Source organism: Dermacentor albipictus, chromosome 9 (genome assembly GCF_038994185.2).
Source record: "Dermacentor albipictus isolate Rhodes 1998 colony chromosome 9, USDA_Dalb.pri_finalv2, whole genome shotgun sequence".
Taxonomy (NCBI): Eukaryota; Metazoa; Arthropoda; class Arachnida; order Ixodida; family Ixodidae; genus Dermacentor; species Dermacentor albipictus.
The window spans coordinates 109,888,563-109,903,865 of NC_091829.1; the positions used below are offsets into that span (position 1 = coordinate 109,888,563).

Consider the following 15,303-nt stretch of genomic DNA (forward strand, 5'->3'; position numbering starts at 1 on the left):
CACTGCTGATTCATTTGGCAGTATTTGTCTAGATCTCCCTTCATCAAAGGTGCGCCCGCTTTCTGTGTGTCTAAAGTAGAAAACTAATGCAGAGATAATATTAAAGCTCCTAAACAAAGTAGAAATCTTAGTCGCACCCAATTTTTTAGCGAGAAAAATGTGTGTTGTAGCAGTGGAGTGGCCAGTTTTCTAAAGTCTGCTTCACCGCATTATGTGTTTAAAGTCAGCTTTGCCGCAGTGCAGCAATGTTATGTGGCAATGCATACGAACATTTCGAACTCTGTTTTTGACTCAATTTTCTTGATGGGGGAGGGGGGGAAGAGTTGCACATTAGAATCAGGCAGAATTCGTAATCAGACATTGCGATCTATGGTTATTGCTTTAAAATATTCCCAAGGCTGGCCAAAAATAGGCGTTTTCTGCAAGAGATTATGTGTGTTCAGTGACTATCCCCTAAGCCCCGCTGAGACAGACGCTGCACGTAAAGAGGTCGCTATTAAGGTCACCATAGGGGTCAGGCACTTGCATACTAACTGATGAAGGTTGGATTGCCTGGTGAAGGCCAATTTTCAGATTGAAGTATCGAAATAATGAAAGTTTGAGCCCACAGATATGCAGGGTATGGGTGCCGGCCTGGATCTTCAGTTGTGGTCAAATGAACTGAAAAATTGAGTTAACCGGAGTCAAATTAACCAAGTCTACTGTAGCATGTCTGCACATTTGCAATCAGAAAAAATGAGGCATGTAAAGTTTACCTTCACAGAACAGAAAAAACTTTTTTAGATGAGTTTTCATAATGAAAGCACCACATGTTCACCATTTGCACATAACTGGCCGGCGGTATTAAGGTAGCCTGACCTTAAGTTTCACGTGGTTATAGGCTAGTTGAATGTTCAAAACTAGTTGAAATTATTGAGACCCGACGGCTATGACGCCAATAAGCAGGGTAGCCAAAGTTTAATTTCTACATAGGCAGCCATGGCCGAGCGTGAGCAGATGATAGTCGGCTTATTAAACTGCATTAATAAACATGCGCAGTAACAGTAGGAAGAAGTGCACTGATCGAAACACCCTTCTTGATTGATGTCAGCTATTGGCCAATAGCAGCCACATGTGGGAATCTGCTATATTACAAAATAAAGCGTCCAGAAAAGAGTGAGGGCCAGGCTTCTGTTGAAAAGAGAGTGTTTGAAAGAAAGGTGAATTCGTGCTCGGCTTATGAGCACCACGCACTGCGAACGACTGCAAAACATGCCTGAGATGTTCGCAGCAGTGCATGCTACCTGCAAACTGTATTTTTTCACCGAGCCAAGGGCTGGTTCATGGTCCCCTTTAAAGTAATAAACTGAAATGAAATGAAATATTATGTGACTCTATATCGGATGTGCCAAAATACACGGCCGAGGTCCATCCTGGCACTCTGCACAGATAGCGAGCTTGGCATGGCATCGGAAACTCTGATGGCCACACACGTTGCTTAATTGTACATCAAAATACACGACATGTGCCTATATCTTTCTGTCATATGTGCCGTACTATTTTTTAATTGCAGGCCCAAACTGTGAGAGACGTCTTTGTAGCCTTCGTAGCATTGGCAGCTATGTATGAAATGGAGTATAGTGGATTTTGAGTGTAACTTTATGACTTTGATTAGGAGTGGTTCGAATACTCGGCGAGTTTCTTGTAGATCTTGCGTGTGACCTTCCTCTCGTTTTTCAGGGTGGCTGAGAACTGCCGCCTGAACAGCATGGACAGCAAGAACCTGGCCATCTGCTGGTGGCCCACATTGCTGCCGCTCGAGTTCAGCGACATGGGCGTGTTTGAGCGCGTACGACCGCACCTCGAGGACGCCGTGCAGACCATGATTGACCAGTTCCGCTTCCTCTTCTGCGACCAGGACGAGGTGCTCAGCGTCTGACCGCTCCTTTTGTTTTTTCTATTGCTGCCGCCGCCGCCGCTGCTGCTGCTACTACTACTACTGCTACCACTACTCCACCGCTGCTGGTCTCGGGTCTGGGCCGGCTGGCCATCTTCGAACGGTGCGCGGCATCAGCATCCTCCCCGGACGGCCCTGTGGTGTTCCTTCCATGGCCCCGTCTCGTGCCGACCCCGCATTTTCGGTTGCTGCCACCACCACATCTGAGGAAGCTTTGTGTCGGGGCCGTCAAGAATCTCATGTGGCCGACATCAAGTGCTGTGTGTGCGTGTGTGTGCGCGTGTGTGTTTGTGCGCGCGCGTTTGTGGCGGTGCTACGGCACTCTTAATTTATTTGTTGATTTATGCTGCGGCTGTGCGGAGAGGCGCTGTGCCCGGCTGGGGGCCGAGGTGTTTTTTTTTCACACTCACTCTTTTGTGTTCCTTTTTTTAATTTCCTCGGCACAACCCTGTGATATTTGTACATTTTATTCCTCGAAGGTCCCATGTACATTTGTTCCCATGCCTAGTTTTTTCTTCCCAGCGTTGTTTTTGTTTTTGTCTTTTGTACAGAGCAAACATTTTTGGGGCAGGAAAGGGGGTGGGGCGCTGGTGCGTTTGCTTTTGGCACCTCTGGCTTTGGAACGAAGTGACCCACTCTTGGCTGCCGTTGGCTCCCACCGTCTTCTTCAAGCGTCCCCCTTTGTATTTTTTGCTTCGTCCTTCTCCTCTTGCCTGGAACAATCTTCCATGTGGTTGTGGAAAGCTTCTTCCTTTTTTATATGTTTTATCAGGCCAAGGTGTTTGTTGCCACGTGAAAATCAAAGGCACCCAATCATGACACTAACTCAATAGTTGGCACAGGGTAATTATTTGAAGTTTTTATGCTTCTTTTTTTTTTTCCTCATCACATCTGGTCCTTGTTCACACGCCATGTCCATACTGCTACAAGGAGCCAGAGCTATTTTTAATTGACTGTTGGTGTGACTGCCTAACTTGGTAAGGGACTTTTTTTTCCTGAAATGTTAAGCCAGCCTTTGAATGAGGAGACCTACATGGCCGAAAACATGGCAATGATGTTGCTTGCAAAATGTTGACGAGCACATGCAAAAATGATCTTGAAAGGGCTCCACATCATAACTTGTCATTTTTACAGTGCTTGCCATAATAGTTTGGTAATGACACATCACTAAAGTGGCTGCTTCACTGTTTCCAAATGTGGTCTATCTCATTGTCTGACACATTCCTTGTGCAGAAGCCATAACGAAGGCATTCACCTTGCCATTGTGGTGTAGAGAAAGCATTTGCTGCAAAACTTGGCCAGCAAGTATACAGTAGCCGACTAACTTTTCAGTCCCGAAGAATTACTCGAGTTACTCAAAACTCCGTTGGTATCTTATGCCAACAACCAGAAGGTATATTAAAGGAGTACCAACACATAGTATTTTCGATGTTAAAGCTTCTTGCATTTGAAACAGGGACACTGGCTAGAATAAAAAACGCAAAAAACAACAACATGTACGTATTTTAATTTTATGCTGAAGTTGGTCACAGAATGCCTAACCTGGCATCATTGGCATTAGCGGCTTTACATCGCCTTACCTTTGATTTGTGCTGTGACGGTATGCCATTGCGATACACTGGGTCATACATAACGCAGAGCAAAATTTAGTGACGCTGTAGAGCAATAAGATTAGGTATAATGATGCTGCTCATCATAAAAACATAACCGGAATTCTGTGCGAATTTCTTTAAGTTGTACTCGCTTGTGGCAGTCGCAGAGATCGCGGGAGCGGGGCCAGCCAAGTTATCATGGTATCGTGGTTCATTCACCTACCAGGCATCAAAATGGAAAGTGGCGCGTAGAAACAATTATTATTTAGGACGTTTTGATGCTAGCTGGTATTTTTTTCTAGTGTTTAGAGGAATTGAAGCTTCACAAGAAGAAAGAAAAAAGAAGCATAAGAAAGAGAAGACGAGTTGAAACTGTTGTCGGTACTCCTTTAATGCCCTTCTTTTTCTTTTTTCTGCAATACCTGCTCTAGCATTTTTTGTGCATTTTGTGTTCTGATGCACTTGTCGTAGCAGGCCTTCTTGATGCGGCATAAGAGCTTTTGGATGCGGAGTGACCAGACTGCAATTGCTGGCTGGCACTCGTTCAGTCGCGCAACCAGGACAGTGTTCCTTTTTTTCCCCCATTGCCCTTTAAGCACATAAACAAAAGTTCTGCTTGTTATGGGCTGCAGACAGGCATGCCATTTCTGATAAGCTGTCACTACACTACCAGGCAAAAGGTCTCGATAGGATTGACAGTGTAACACGCTAAATACTTGCTGTTGAAAAGGATGCAACCTTCAGCAAAGTCGTGGAGATCTTGCTTAGCATTTGCACTTTCTATTGATTCAATCAAAAATCGCTTCGCAATTGGCCTAGCAATCAAACAAGGAAGGACTATTTATCCTTCTGCCGCAAATTGTGCAGCTAGCTCCATTGTGTACAACACCGATACTCGTGATGTGGCATGTTATGTACAAAAAGATCAAACCGGTGGATGTTTTTTTGGCATCTTCAATTATCATTGTACATTTGCCTTTTGTACCACTAGGTGGTGCCACAACGGAGTCTAAAGAATCGATAAGAGTCCACAAATCGGTCGGTTACTGTATATGTAGAGATGTGCATACAATTCTTTGGCAGCAAGATTAAATGATGTAAAGCAGCACCCACATGGAACGTATGTCTAACATATTTTTGGCAGTGTCATGCGGTGTAAAGCGTACGAATCATGCAATAAGCACATCGTTGTCACGGATGAAACACGTACCAGGAGTCATCTGCTTTGTACAGTGACAAGCTAGAACGTTACGGCCGGGACTAAAGCACGGTCGTCACACAGAGTAAAATAATAAACACGCTGATGCCGTACGGCACTATGCTGAAGAAATGCTGGCAATATGACCAAGTGGTGGTTGCTCAGGAGTACTCATATGTTAGAATCAAAACTTGCATTGTTGGCAGCATTCTTTCTAAAGGTCTGCATTATGGTGCCATGGAGAGCTTTCACTCAATGCATGGGCTGTGGTTTATGAATGCTGCACAGTTGTGGAACTTTTGAACCTTGTAAACACTTGAACCTTGTGCTGTTGAACCCAATTCTCAGACTCTTGCAAGGTTGCAAGTTTTCAGGCAGTTGAAATTTGGTAGAGCTGCCGCATTTGTAGCCACTGCAGAAAACTTAGTGAGGGAAGTGGCTGCCTGTCTTTCTAGGTTTGTCTTTGTCTAGCGGGCTTCACTGCTACAGTTTGCTAAAGTACTGTTGTGCTTCACTAATTCGCCTTGGGAAGGCCATGCCTGCACCTTCACCAGTTAAGCAGCACTAGTGAGCAAAGCCTAGAGCAGCTACCTTCCCGAGGCCTGTAGGCCTTGGCAAGGTGCCCAGCTTTGCAGACTTCCTATGCGTTTTGCTTGACAGTACTATGACAGCATTAAGAGCCTCATCATTCACAAAGCAGCGAACAGTTGCACTGTCATCATTGGTACACATTTGCACACATTTGCAATCTGCTTGCTCCATAGGTTGCGTTGCATGAGCACCCACAGTCATGCCCACAGTGCCAGCAGATTTCAACGATCGTTCAGTCTGCTGGTTGCTGTTGCTGAAGGAGCACATGTGGTGGGAACAGCTTGATTTGCTCCATACGAATTCCATTGGCCATGGCTTCTTGCCCCACAGGAGAAAACGTGCTCGGGGACAATTTTCTGTGGCAATGAAGGGAAGGCTACAGGTGCATAGTACATGTACTACTGTGCCAAGCAGTCCGACGAAGTCTGATGGTGCCTTCTGTTTCCGTTTGTCGGAGCAGATACAGAATCAGCTTAGCTTGCTACTTCTGACACTTTTATTTAGCATTAGCCAAGCTGTGGAGGAGCAAAGCTAGAAATGTATAATTCATATTTAGTAAACGTGACTTACAGCACATACATTGACAAGAGGACAGAAAGAATGACGAATACAAGCGCTTGTCTTCATTGTTCTTTCTGTCCCCTTGTCTATGCAATACAATACCAGCTAACCTGTAATCAAATCTTGCTTCAACTTCAGCATTAAGTGGTCTGTGTTTTGATATTTTAATATAATTGCTGTAGTAATTAACATTTCTGTGTTTTATATTGCCCAGCTTAATCCATTCACTGCCGCCTCCCATGCACGCATCCGGGCCTTCCGTATCACCCATCTTTTTCACTGAAAAGCAGTGGTATGAGATGCGCTCATTTTTCTTTGCTGGAGAAATTATGACATATATATTTATTTACCTTTGAGAATCATTCGTACCTTGCTCTCTGCAGTTTTTGAAGTTGCAGATGTTTCATTGTGTGAAAGTCGTTGAAGCATTCTGGCATGTCGCAGCGTGGCATCACACTTTTTGCACTCCCAGGGGTTTTTACTCTTCTTCCCTTTAGCTCCACACAGGCATTGACTCGAAGGCTTCTGCTTCGCGGGATTTGGAGGGGTCTGGCATGATAAATGTGCCCAATGGGCGACCTCAAGGTGCATCGGTCCAACAGTGTGCACACTTCGCCTTCGGTACCCCAAGAACGCTGTCTCTTCAATTATTTCTTCAGCAAGGCTTACCTTCCACTTGGTGCAGCGTCCTTTCTTCCCAATTTTCTTTGCTTGCAGACCGTATGAATTATATATACCGATATCAGCAATGTAAAAGAATGTCTTGTTCGCTTTTGCGTAGTGCTGCATAATGGGAAAGGATGCCAGCTGCTAGTCTTCTACGCTTCCCATTCCCTTGTTAACCAGCTTGAGGTTTGAGCACAGCACAACGGGCTCACTCTGCTGTGTCATGCCACCTTTTTCCAGTGTCTGCAATGTCCGATTCTCAGTGGCAAGTTGAAAGCATGGTGAGAGGTTTTTCAATCCTTCCACTGAATCGCAATGATGGCATGTGAGAATAAGGTATTGCATTCACCCTTCATGTTCTTTCTGTTCGTCCTCACCATTGCCACAGCATTTGATCCCGCATTCTTGACAGCCAAGAAGAGATATGGTGACGAATACCATTTGTCCATAAAAATAGTATGTCCATTGGCAAGTCTGTCTCCAAGAAGATCAGTTACAAAAGCCTCGCTGCGCATCATTGAACCGGTTGCACTTGATTTCGTGTCTTGGGCCGTGTATATTAAAAACTTAAGGCAGTATCCGCTAGAAGACTCGCAAAGCTTGTAAAGTCTTGCTTGGATTGAACTGTACATGTGGAAGGCGTCCACGGAACTTCAGGAGGCCTTCATCTACAGCAAGGTTCTCCTCTGAAGAATGCGCGCTGTCAAATGCTTTTAGCATGTAATCTAGGACTGGACACAGCTTGCGAAGCCTGTCTTGTGTGGCGGTCTCCTCCACAGCGCAAAAATGCGGGTATTTTGAGATTTGGCGCATCGTTCCCACTCCTTTCTGACCAGTAAGAGTGTATAGAGATTTTCTTGACTTCGCTCATCAGTATGCACAACGCAGTGTACACCTTGACTTTCGCGGGGTTCGTGGCAAACCAAGCCGGGTCTGGGTGCAGAGCGCTGCTTCTCCGATGCAAAAGCACTTGTGTGTTCAGACACCAATTCAAATTCCCAAAAGTCATCCTTTATTGGTGCATTTAGACACTCCAGAGGTGAGCTGTTCCTAGCCAGGACTGAGCTTATTCCTTTTTTCAATCCCGGTGGAGAGCAGCAGAATTTCTTCTTCTGCTACTCAAGGTGATAAGGAAAACCACTGAAAACATCCAAAACTGCCTTCAAGCAACATAAATAACTATTGCCATATATCGGTAACACAGCTAACCATGCTCCAATAAACCGACAAGCGCTGCCATTCATCAGTAGCTGCGAGAAATACAAAATGTGGCTGCACGGCAATGTGGCTGCACGGCGATTTGCTGGCGTCGGTAACATTACCACTGCAGGAGCACCCAGTGATTCGCCAGCTTTGTCAGTGAATGGGTTAACTGCGAATAAGACTGCGAGCTCTGTTGCATGTCCACTTCACCTCTGTACCTTTCCCTTCATTGCCACGGAAGGTTTCCGTAAGTATACTAGTATGGCTACGGTGTGAGCTCCACACATCTCGCGTCACATTTTTCATTTCTATTTTCTCATATTTTAGGGCCAACTGAAAGCCACTGGGCTTCATTTGTACTATGTACAGTGCCAAAGTCACATAGCTCACCCTGTAGTGCCATGCCATCTTATGCTTTCTGCATTGTTTTTACCTTCTTTGCAGCAGAAAATGAGGCTGTTTTTATGTGCGGTTTATGTTGGAATAGTGTGCCAATGAGTTGCCACCATCGTGCCGAGCTGTACTTCACCTTGCTGAAAATATTTATCGCCAGCTTATGCAGTGGTGCGAAGTTGTAAATGCTTGCATGTTGCTATGGTAACTTCCAGGAGGGCTGATTGGCTGTAGAAGGAATCGAACGTGCTTGGTTGTGCGTGAAAATAGAAGCTATTCTAATACAGTCATACTTTTATATAACGAACATGAATATAATGAATTGTTGGACATAACAAAGTAAGTTTAAATGTTTCACTCTTTTTTTCAATATCGGCATGTATGCTTGTAACGAATATCTGATACAGTGAAGGTATTTTCATCTCAAATGTGACAAGATTTGGCCGTATATAAGGAACATGCATTGCAATTTGCCCATAGGGCTGCGCTGTCCACAACACCAACACAACTATAAGATGAATTGCGTGCATGTTATGCAATTTTAGTAGAAGTGGTTCTTTGTCGTGCGTACAAGCTCCTTCCACTTTGATACCTTAGGTGTCATTGCTCAGCTATCTTTTCCGGGCTTTTTCTTGTCGCCAACATTGTCTGCTGAACATAAGCACATCCTACCTTGCTTAGCTTTTCTTATGTTTAACTTATGAGCCTCCAAGCGTTTACCTTGCCTTGTATAGAGTTAAACAGCCTAGGTTTGCTTAGCAACATTGTTGTTATGTCTATAGTTTACAAAACAAAAGTAGTCTCAAAGTGTTCTTTCGCAGAGGGGTAGCTTGGGTTTCAAAGTTTTATATTTGTTTTTATCTTGTAATGTAAACCATTACAGCTTATGTTTTCTTGCAAGCTAGCCTCTAGCTGAGTGTCCATATGAATGCATAGGTACCAAGTGGTTGTGACAGACTGTCTGCATCTATTCACATAGTATTTCTTAGCTCCTACTTAAGGGTTGCTTTGCCACATGGATACCTGTTAGAGAGATGCCTAGTGCACAAGCTCCTAGAGCATACCATTACTAGTCCACATATATCCACCTTTTGAAGCAAGGGTTGATAGGCATCAAGTAAATTGGACTCTGTGGTTCGCACCACTGTACAGAAACAAGCTAAAAGGTGCGAGTGCACAGGGCTCTGGTATGCAGCTGTTATGTTGGTGAGCAGGTGTCACTGGTGTTGGGAAGAGGTCCCTTGCCAGGAGTTGCCCCATCTCCTTTGATCCACGCCTGAACTTGTTTCCTTCGTCTTAGACCTTGAGCACAGTACTGGATTTTAAGATTTGGATCTCCAAACACTTGTCACTTTCCTACACATGGCGCGTCGCTCTGCATTTGTCGCGTGCTTCTAAGGCTGTGTGCAGGCACTCTGCCTCGCCAACTCATCCCAGTGAAGCAACGGCTACGGGTTATGTCAGTGGGCTAGGTGCAAGAACCAAATGATGGGCCTGTTTCTTGTTATTTAGTTGTTTTCTTTTATTATGTGTTGAGCATTTCTGCTTGTATTTTTATTTGGGAATATTGAAGCTAAAGGTTACCGCTGATGAAAGTGGTCTCGACTCGTGTTCCAATTCGCATCTCCATGAAGGCATTTCCTAAGAAGTGTACTCTTATTGGCTGATGCAGTGGAATTGGCAGGCTCATTCACATAGAAGAAGTGAAAGCATCCTGGCAGCTGATTCTCTTACCCTGTCTAATGTTGTCATTGAACCGCTTGCATTTCCTGCTGACAGTTGAATCATCGGCTGCCCTACAGCGAGGCCTTAAAAGGCTTCATAACCAAATTAAATGTCCAAGTAGCCCGAACTTCACTAATCACTAATGCTTTTGAGCAAGCAAAATATTTTTAAAACCATTTTTACAGTTGTAACATCTGTGCAACTGCCATGAGCCTGCTTGCAAATGTTGGGTTACATTGCAAATTTTCATGCAAAAGTTGTGCAAGTGTTGTGCTAGCATATATAACTGAGCTCAGAGATCGGGCACTGCATTTCAGCCATTGGCAGCCAGTTAATGCTTGTAGCAGTTGAACCTTCTAATCAGCTTCCACAGATTAAGCTGTTAGGACAAATGTTTCTTAAGGACTGTCTTCCCAGAGATAGTAGTCAGAATACAGCTACTGTTACTGGAAATGGGTACTGGGCGCAGACAGTAGGGGGGGGAGCAGTTCAGCTCTGAGTGATGCGAAAGGCTCAGGACTGTGCATTCGTTTGATTTACAGAGTAAATGTTTTGTAAGCACATCTACTAGCCTCCCCACTGCCTGAAGGGTTGACTTATGTGACAACTTGAAGGATGCGGTCACCATTGTTTTGTGTTTCTGTTTACTTCATATCAAAAGCAGGAGTTCTGCTGCTTAATGTTTTCAAAACAAGCACTGTAGCGATAAGCCTTTATAGTTGTAGTAAGGTCTTGCAAAACCTACAGTATTGCTCGTGGGGGGGGGGGGGGGGGGCATCACCATTAGTTCTGGCAAACATGACGTAGGTATTCTTTGTGCTTGTCTACTGTAGTCAGTGGCAGGTAAAGAATGCAGCAAGGCATGCCCTTAAAATGTGCCACTTACCTTTTCCGATTGCTGTCCATATACTTGCCTTCACCTTGTTGTGGCACTGCTTTGGCACGAACCTCCATATCCTGGCTAGAGAAGGCTTGATCATAGGGTACAAACCGTGCTGACATCTGTGGAGGGATTGACTCCAGCTCCTGTGGTGTGCCTTGACTGCAAAGCACGTCCAGTATTACTGTGCATATGTTTGCCTTGCGCCATCTTCTTCATCTCTGCATTTGTCATTGTTTGCTGTTGTATTGGGCAAGTGCAGTGGGCTAGTTTGTAAACCAGTGAGGCCCTGCCTCTACATTCTGTGTGGAGTGATAGAAAACAGGTGCAGTTACCTTCGTGGGAGGAGCATCCCCTGCATTCCTGTCATGTCGCTGACTGTAACATGAAATGATATTACATTACGTGTTCAGAAGGTATGCATCACAAACACAAAAATTATGAAACAGTGTTGCAACAGCTTCTTCATTAAGGTTCACGCAGTAGCATAACCACGTTACCCTGAGGACAAGGCCGTCCACGTAGCAGTTCTAGGAAAGAGAAGTCTACGATTGTGCAGATTGCGTTTGTGTCGTAGCACAGTAGTTCCTAAACAGCTGTACGTTGGTGCTGGTTGTTTCCTGCAAGGAAAACTCTCCATGGCACCCTCAGGAGGCTTTTTTTTTTTTCATGTGTACTGAGCTTGCATTTGTTTTACCGCATTTTTAATAGGTCTTAGACACGTTTATCATTTTTTCCACTCCTCGTCTCGCTGTAATAGTCAAAGTTTATTGCAAGTGTTTCATTCCTGGAACATGCTGTTGTGCCACAGCGTGTATTGCGTGTGCTACGCATCTGTGCTGCTTGCCATGAAAGAAGTGTCCCAGGGATGTGGTGCAGCTCTTATAACTCATTTCCAGCGCCTATTGCCTGCGCAATGTCGTCACAAACAGGCCAAACACAAAGCCGGGCCTAGTTGAGGGGGGTGCAGAGGTTCTGAGATTCTCAAGTATTTTTTCACGGGTGCCCCGTACTATGTCTGTCTCTCTCCCTCCCTCTCTCTGTCTGGGCCCTGCGAGTGCTGTATTGTCTCGAGGTCGTACCCTGCCCGAGGGGGGGTGCTCGAACGGTGATACAAAGGACTGTGTTGTGTGACCACCACTAGTAGCCGAAAACGTAGCATGCATGTGTGTGCGTGTGTGTGTGTTTGCGTGTGTGTGCGCGTGTCTAGAAGCTGTGTTTCCCCCCTGGAAGCCTTGTGTGTGGTGGGCTGCACCTCCTCTGCCAGGCGGAGAAGAGACTGGGGAGCGCGACCGGAAAAAGGCGAGAGTGTATCATATGGCACGTGCTTTGTGCCCAGAGACGTGTTTGTGAGTGATGTAAAAGAAAAAATAATAAAAGTGAATTATAGAGCTAGGAGACGAGACGAGGTTGTGTTCACCTTTGAAACAAAAACGAGGACACCTTTTTTTTTTTTTTAAGTCAACGAAACGGTGCGTGCACGTCGCCTCAGTGGCAAGCGAAGCCAGGCCATTGTGCCGGTGGTCTGGCACCCTCGTTAGGATGCGGCAGTTGGAAACTCTACCGCGATTGCGACGTTGGACACGCTGCCTCGCCCAGGAGAAGCCAGCAAGCTCCGGCAATACCCGTTGCAGGCCCAGGGCAGCGCGTCGCGGCAGGTCCACCTACGGGCAGCGCCAGCACCAGAGGGCGTGGAGGTAGGAGACGCACCGCTGATAGATCCTGCGGACGTGCCACCACCGGGCGCCGGCCGTGTAGAACTCGTCCGAGCTGACATTGTTGAAGGCTTCGTCGACGTTGTGCCGGGAACTTGCCCCCTGGCCGTCGCTGCACAGCTTACGACCGGCCCGGCCGGCGTCGCGGCGGCGACGTCCCAAGTCGCGCCCCGCAAGGCGACGTCGCCCTGCCCGGTCCCGGCGGCACTTGACCATCTGCTGCAAATGCCCGCGCAGTCCCGCCCAGAGGCGCGCCCACGTGGGTCGGCGTCGCGGCTCGATGCGCGGCTCCAGCGGGTCCTCGAGCCATTGCTTCAGCAACTTGCTCGTGGACAGCACAGACGCATCGTGGACCGCGCGGACGGGCGTCCGCGGAGGAGTCGGGCTGGCGCTGGTGCTTGGCGCGTAACTACTGCCGCTGCTGGACGAGCGGTCGCTGCTGTCGCTGTTGCTGAGGCTCTGGTAGCCCTGAACGACGAAGTAGCCTCGCTGCGCGGACTTGGTCGAGGAGTCGCTGAGGAGCGACGCGGCGCTGGGCGTGGTGCGGAAGTCTACGCGCTGGCCGCTCACGTCCACGATGCGCGCCACGGGCTGCTCGTCGGCCTCCTCGTCGCGCTCTTCCTCGCCGGAGGGCGGCGAGAGGACGCTGGCGGTGCTGGTGGACGTCTCGGCCAAACGCGGTGGCGGACTCGGTTCTGCCTCGTCGCCCTCCCACGGAAAGACGTCGAACGTGGAGCAGAAGTCTAGCGAAAGAAGCGACCCGGCCGGAGTCAGGTACTCCGTGGACAGGCTGACGTCGCTCTCAGCCTGCGACTGGTAGGCCTCGACGTCGCCGCCCTCGCCCGAGGGGTACGGCCACGGCGGCTGGCCCGGGACCGTGGTCCTGCCATACTCGTCGCCACCGCCGGTGGTTGTACAGGACGGCGCCTTCAGCAGGACGTCACTGCATTAACACGTTGCACACTAAGTGGACATAACCTTAACACCCGCAAATGCGATACGTCGGTCAATGGGTGCTACCGTCGCCTTTGGCTCCGGAGGTTCTGCGACGCGATTGACCCCGAACCCGTACTGTCGGCCATGCTATGAACGGCTCGCGCGAGCGCAGCGACCCAGATTATGCAGCACACGTCGACGCGTCCACCGCGGGCGCGCACTATGTCGGGGTCATTGGCCTCCGCTCACCGCGTGTTGGTGTGCCCCTCCTGGCAGGGCTGCCGGTCAGCGTCTTCGGGAAGCGGGGGCACCGTGACCTCCATGGCCGAAATCGTCGGCCGCTTCGTCCTCTTTGCCACCGGACACGTGTTCCTTGCTGCCGCGTGCCGCCATGCTGAGAGAGCGCGCCGGGTGCACGTTCGCCACGGTCATCCTGGCAGCCGCGGTACGACACTCGCACAGCGCTTTTTATGCGAAGCATATTGCAATCACGAGAGGAAGACGACGAAGAAGAAGCGCTCGTTCCTAGCCAGAGATCGGCTCCATGATTTCTAGCTAATTACGCAGTGCTATTTACCTCGAACGTAAGTTTTGCTTGCACCAATGTGTCCGTGAAGGCCAGCGGCATCGACCGATCCCAGCTGACCCCAGAGAGTTTCGCCTTGGAAGGGAACGGACGTGTCGTCGGCGCGCTCCCCAACCAAGAAGACGACGCCATCTTCACCGACCGCCCTCGGCCGGGCCGCTTTCGCCGGAAGCCATATGGGAAGCGGCTTTCTTGCCGTTTCCCACCGACCGCTCGATGGCTCTTGCAAATCAACCGCCTGACGCACCTGCGCGTCCCGGGCCCTCGCGGGTGACGGACACGCGCCGCCAGGACCTTGACAGCATGGATTTTCAAGACTCCGCTGCTCACAACCTCACGACACCAAAAGGACCCAGCGACCAGAACGCCGGGACAGAGAGCCAAAGTCAAACAGATGGGGATTGGCAGACGGTCCTCACGCTTCGGCAGAAAAAGAAGGATGCGAAAGAGAAGATCAGAGCACTGGAATATTCGGGGACCTTGAAGAATCAGCAAGTTTCCACTGGTCAAGCAACTGATAAATCTAAACACAAACCAGCATACAGGCGCTTACCCTCCCTGCCAAAGGATGATTTTAAGATAGTGGTGCGACCGCATCAAGGGCTACCGGTCAAGAACCTGACTAGTCCACTACTGGCGGATGCCGTGATTGCTGCGTGCAACGGGAAAATATCAGGTGAGCAATTTCTGCTCAGAATCAAGCCGGGCTCCAACATTTTTATCGTGCCCACGCCACACCAGACAGTGGCGGACTACGTTAGACGTATTGAAATGCTCAACATCAACGGCCGGCCTCACTCGGTCAACGCCTACGTAGCGACAAGTGACGGGACAACCAAGGGTGTCATTCACGGCTTGGACCCGCACACGACACCTGATATGCTAAAAGCGAATCTACGCATACGCACGCAAGGGGTTGAAATTCTCCAAGCGCGCATGTTCCGTAACACTAAAACGGCCGTTATCACCTTTTTTGGAGGTATTACGCCGCGGTACGTCTACTACAACGGCGGAGAACTTGCTTGCTATCCCTACAAGATTACCACTCAGGTGTGCAAAGTGTGTCACCAAATTGGTCACCGATCGGACGTCTGTCCCCAGCCGGACATTCCAGTGTGCCGTATATGTGGACAACGAGACCCTGTAGCCGGACATGAGTGTGCTCCCAAGTGTGCAGCCTGTGGGGAGGGTCACATGACAGGAGACCGAATTATAATAATATTTGGGGATTTACGTGCCAAAACCACTTTCTGATTATGAGGCACGCCGTAGTGGAGGACTCCGGAAATTTCGACCACCTGGGGTTCTTTAACGTGCACCT

The 15,303-nt window shown here is 48.3% G+C and overlaps 2 protein-coding genes across 17 annotated transcripts in view; one reads left to right on the forward strand and one right to left on the reverse strand.

Annotated features, from left to right (window-relative positions):
* Positions 1–12,148, forward strand: part of RhoGAPp190 (Rho GTPase-activating protein 190) — a 111,571-nt gene extending 99,423 nt beyond the window's left edge. For all 15 annotated transcript variants that reach the window (XM_065426117.2, XM_065426116.2, XM_065426128.2 and 12 more), the window contains one exon: positions 1,720–12,148. In XM_065426117.2, the coding sequence (XP_065282189.1) occupies positions 1,720–1,918 (199 nt within the window). In that variant the 3' untranslated portion in view covers positions 1,919–12,148. The remainder of the gene's footprint in view (positions 1–1,719) is intronic.
* An 18-nt stretch (positions 12,149–12,166) lies between these two features.
* Positions 12,167–13,804, reverse strand: LOC135897491 (uncharacterized). 2 transcript variants are annotated; one of them, XM_065426129.2, is made up of 2 exons: positions 13,646–13,804; positions 12,167–13,403 (listed from the first exon to the last, which is right to left on the reverse strand). In XM_065426129.2, the coding sequence occupies exons 1-2, from the start codon at positions 13,717–13,719 to the stop codon at positions 12,410–12,412; spliced, it is 1,068 nt and encodes a 355-aa protein (XP_065282201.2). In that variant the 5' UTR covers positions 13,720–13,804; the 3' UTR covers positions 12,167–12,409. The 2 variants fall into 2 exon arrangements, with proteins under 2 accessions (XP_065282201.2, XP_065282202.2); XM_065426130.2 differs by lacking the exon at positions 13,646–13,804 and adding an exon at positions 13,481–13,639.
* Between the last annotated feature and the right edge of the window lie 1,499 nt (positions 13,805–15,303).

Coding starts and splice junctions, on each gene's coding strand:
- LOC135897491 (XM_065426129.2), bottom strand. CDS start 13,719: ATGGAGGTCACGGTGCCCCCGCTTCCCGAAGACGCTGACCGGCAGCCC. Junction 13,404..13,645: donor GAGGGGCACACCAACACGCG/GTGAGCGGAGGC, acceptor GTGTTAATGCAG/TGACGTCCTGCTGAAGGCGC.